Source organism: Pundamilia nyererei, unplaced genomic scaffold (genome assembly GCF_000239375.1).
Source record: "Pundamilia nyererei isolate P.nyererei 1_Seehausen unplaced genomic scaffold, PunNye1.0 scaffold00003, whole genome shotgun sequence".
Classification (NCBI taxonomy): Eukaryota; Metazoa; Chordata; class Actinopteri; order Cichliformes; family Cichlidae; genus Pundamilia; species Pundamilia nyererei.
The window spans coordinates 3,657,812-3,661,175 of NW_005187404.1; the positions used below are offsets into that span (position 1 = coordinate 3,657,812).

The 3,364-nt window shown below is 34.7% G+C and overlaps 1 protein-coding gene across 1 annotated transcript in view; it reads left to right on the forward strand.

Annotated features, from left to right (window-relative positions):
* LOC102205189 (von Willebrand factor A domain-containing protein 5A-like) overlaps positions 1 to 3,021 on the forward strand; it is a 4,477-nt gene extending 1,456 nt beyond the window's left edge. The window contains exons 2-4 of the mRNA XM_013910854.1: positions 736 to 881; positions 1,860 to 1,983; positions 2,095 to 3,021. Coding sequence (XP_013766308.1) covers positions 736 to 881; positions 1,860 to 1,983; positions 2,095 to 2,174 — 350 coding nt within the window. The 3' untranslated portion in view covers positions 2,175 to 3,021. The remainder of the gene's footprint in view (positions 1 to 735; positions 882 to 1,859; positions 1,984 to 2,094) is intronic.
* Positions 3,022 to 3,364: the final 343 nt, after the last annotated feature.

Below are 3,364 nucleotides of genomic sequence, written 5' to 3' on the forward strand. Positions count from 1 at the left end.
AGTTTAAGTCTCAGTTTCTTTACAAGTCTCTCTATATGTGGTTTGTATTTCCAGCTGCCATGTCTTTGTGGGATTTAGAGAGGATTTAGATCATATGTGTACACGTGGGCCGTAGGAGGTGTTAATGTGTCACTTTATAGTTTGGAACTTTTCAGTTTTTTCTGTAGAAAAGAGTAAAAACTATGAAAGTCCCTTTAAGTCCAATTAATGACAAATTCTTCAGCAAATGTCTTGACCCAACTTTTAAACAATATTTGAACAAATTCAAATATAATATTTTAAATATACTGTTTTTATATAAACATCATGGTGATGAATGCCTACCTTACAGTAAAATCTATGTTGGGTACGAAAAAAGCTGACTGTAAGCTCCAAAAAATATTTGTTCTATAAATATGGCTCATATAATACCCACAGAGGAAATTATATGATCCTCAGTATGTGTGTGCGTCATCTCAAATCTACTTGCTGTTTACATTCAGAAGCTATTGTTTGATAAAAGCATTAATAATATCAACCTATTTGTGGTATACACATTGAAAAAAATAAAGCTATCTTTTTTTTCTTTCCAGTTTTAGTCTTTCTTCAGTTTCTGTTTAAAACCCTTAATTTGCTGTGTGGAAGCCTTATGTACACTGTTTGTTACATTTTTGCTTTCCTCTGTCATGTAGAATTGTGTTTTCTTATCTATCACCATATTGAGGTCTGGTTTTTGTTTAATCTTTGATTTTCCAGTTGTGTTGCCCAAGCAACTACCCAGAGACCCTTTCATGCACTTAGTCTCCCTCCAGAAGGCGTCTGGTTCCTGGCTGCTTGATCCAGATCTGGCTACTGCACTGGGAAAGACCAGTGAGCAGGTGGAAAAGATCAAACCCAGAACGGTGGGCCGAATTTTGCTGACTAATCATTTTTGTCATAATTTTCATCAATACCTTTGTGAGGGAAAAACAGAACACAATAAAAATGAACGTAGGAAGACAAAAACTTGAAATATATTGACAGTTTTACTGATGAATAAAAACGAGATTTTCTAGAGAGAAGAGATCCAATCAGAACTTATTAAGTTGTGTAGGAAGGTGAGGCGAATTTGGAAGTGATAAAATCAGAAGGAATCTCCTTGTTATATTAGTTAGACACCCACAATTTGATCTGCCACCGACAAGCAGGGGGAAACTCCCATGCTCCCTGTTTATCATCAAAACATGATAAAAGTTAAAAACTCGGAAGGAAAAGAAGACCTGGACAGATTTTGCATGTGATATCAAAGAAAATAAGATGCTTTGTAAACCATTTGGAGCATCTCTTACCAGCAAAAACACATCAAAGCTTTACACTTTACGTTAGATTTTAATCAGCTGAATAAACTACATCTACTATAATCTTATAATATTTAGCTGACCACATCTGAATTTAGACAGCTAAATTATAAATAAAAATAAATGTTTAGTAAAACGACTGACTAAAACTAAATTAACATTTTCTCTCAAAGTTAACACTGGCTGTCAATTTACGTAATAACACAAAATGATAATATGAGATTTAAAACAAAATTGATTGAATAATTTGATCAAAAAAACATAGGACGCAATTAAAAACATGGGAGTACAATATAAAAAACATAACAAAAAGAAGTAAACTAAATGTAGCCCCTGCCTTTCTGCATGAAAACAAATCTGTATATATTAGAGGATAAAATATTGGTTGTAATGACTCCTAACTATCCACGGAGCTGCACTGCAGAGTGTTTTCTCATCAGTCAGAACTTCTACTGAACACATTTCAGTGCCTTATTTTACTTTATGTTAGCAAAGTTGTAGAAAGTGAGATCATGATTTTCACGTGTTCATTTGATGAATTAGGCCAACAGTGAAGTGTGGGCCACCATTCTGGCTCTGGTCTGGCTTCATGCTTTCAAGGTGGATGCAAAGGATGAGTGGGAGTTTCTGGCTATGAAGGCTGCCTCATGGATCCATGCTCAAAATGGTAGAAACAATGATAATATCAAATCAAGTATTCTTTTAAACACTGTTTGAAACCACAAAAAAAAAATCAGCCCTCTCCTTATTCATATAATAACTTACGCTTACATTTTAGCGCCATGTGTGTCAGAGTGTGTGGAATCTGGAAATGTCCTGTTGGGTTGCGGCATAAAGAAAGAAGATCTGGGACTCTAGGTTTTCTCGAAGTGGATTCACCTTCAGGATTGGCAAATCATGCCATATGGCTTTTAATTCATTATTGTGCTATTTACCCTACTGTAATTGTTATGTAATCAGAATCGTTTCAAAAAACAAGCAGTTATTATGGCAACTCATTTAAATTGTATGTTTTTATTCCTGTTTTCCATCACCATATGGTGATGTTGTTCATAATTTGTTACTTTTTACTTGTTTTTATACATTCCACTTCATGTTGTTCTTCTGAAAAAGGTTCTAATTCAAAATGCTTGTGTTACAGTCCCAAATCAAAGTTAAGTTTTTATGCCTCTAGACAAAGTCCTAATTTTATCTTATAGCGCTGTTTATATGGTCACATTGAAATTAAACAATATTGATGACATTTTGTTTCTCTTACAGATTTTTCCTTTTTATCCACAAAATGCTAGCATTGAGCCGATATATGCTAATTGATCAGTTAGGATGATGGAACAGCCAGTGGTTTGGTTGTTTTTTATCTGAAGCAAAGGAAAAAATATACATAGCCAACCCACAGGGCCTGGCTCAAGTCAGCAATTACAAAAGATAGCATTTTTATCATTTAGGGGAAAATGGCACCAGCAGTGTTAGTGGCTAGGTGTGGTTAGGTAAGAAAGAGCCAGTGGGCCCATCACTAAAGCTGTGGGGATCATGGCTTACAATAGGAAAGAGTGCAATGCATGCCATATCAGGTGTGCTGCAGTGTCGCCCGTGTGCCTAACTATTCATTTACCAGAGCAACAAATTGAATGATTATGTGAACATAATATCTTGCTTTTTCCCCTTTTAAGTTGCAAATACTTTTGAAAACTCTGAAGAAAGCTGAAAACAGTGGAGTGAATGTTTTATTTACAGATTTTGTCATATTTTGTAATCAGGTTTATCTGTCTGCTTAATGTTTAGATAGAAATGCTATGAAATCTAATGCAACTCAATAAATATATATATATTTCTATAATCTGACAGACTACTAAATGTTTGGGAAAAATTGTGTATGTTGAATAATAAAAGGTATGCACATTAACATTTTAGCACTTAAGCCATATTGTATAGTACAGGCAATATACCCAATTGCCCAGGTCCTCATCTACAAGGAACTAGCACAGTCAGTCTGTGATTCATAGTGTAAACACTGTTACAAGAACAGGGACCTGCAGTAAAACTGTCCA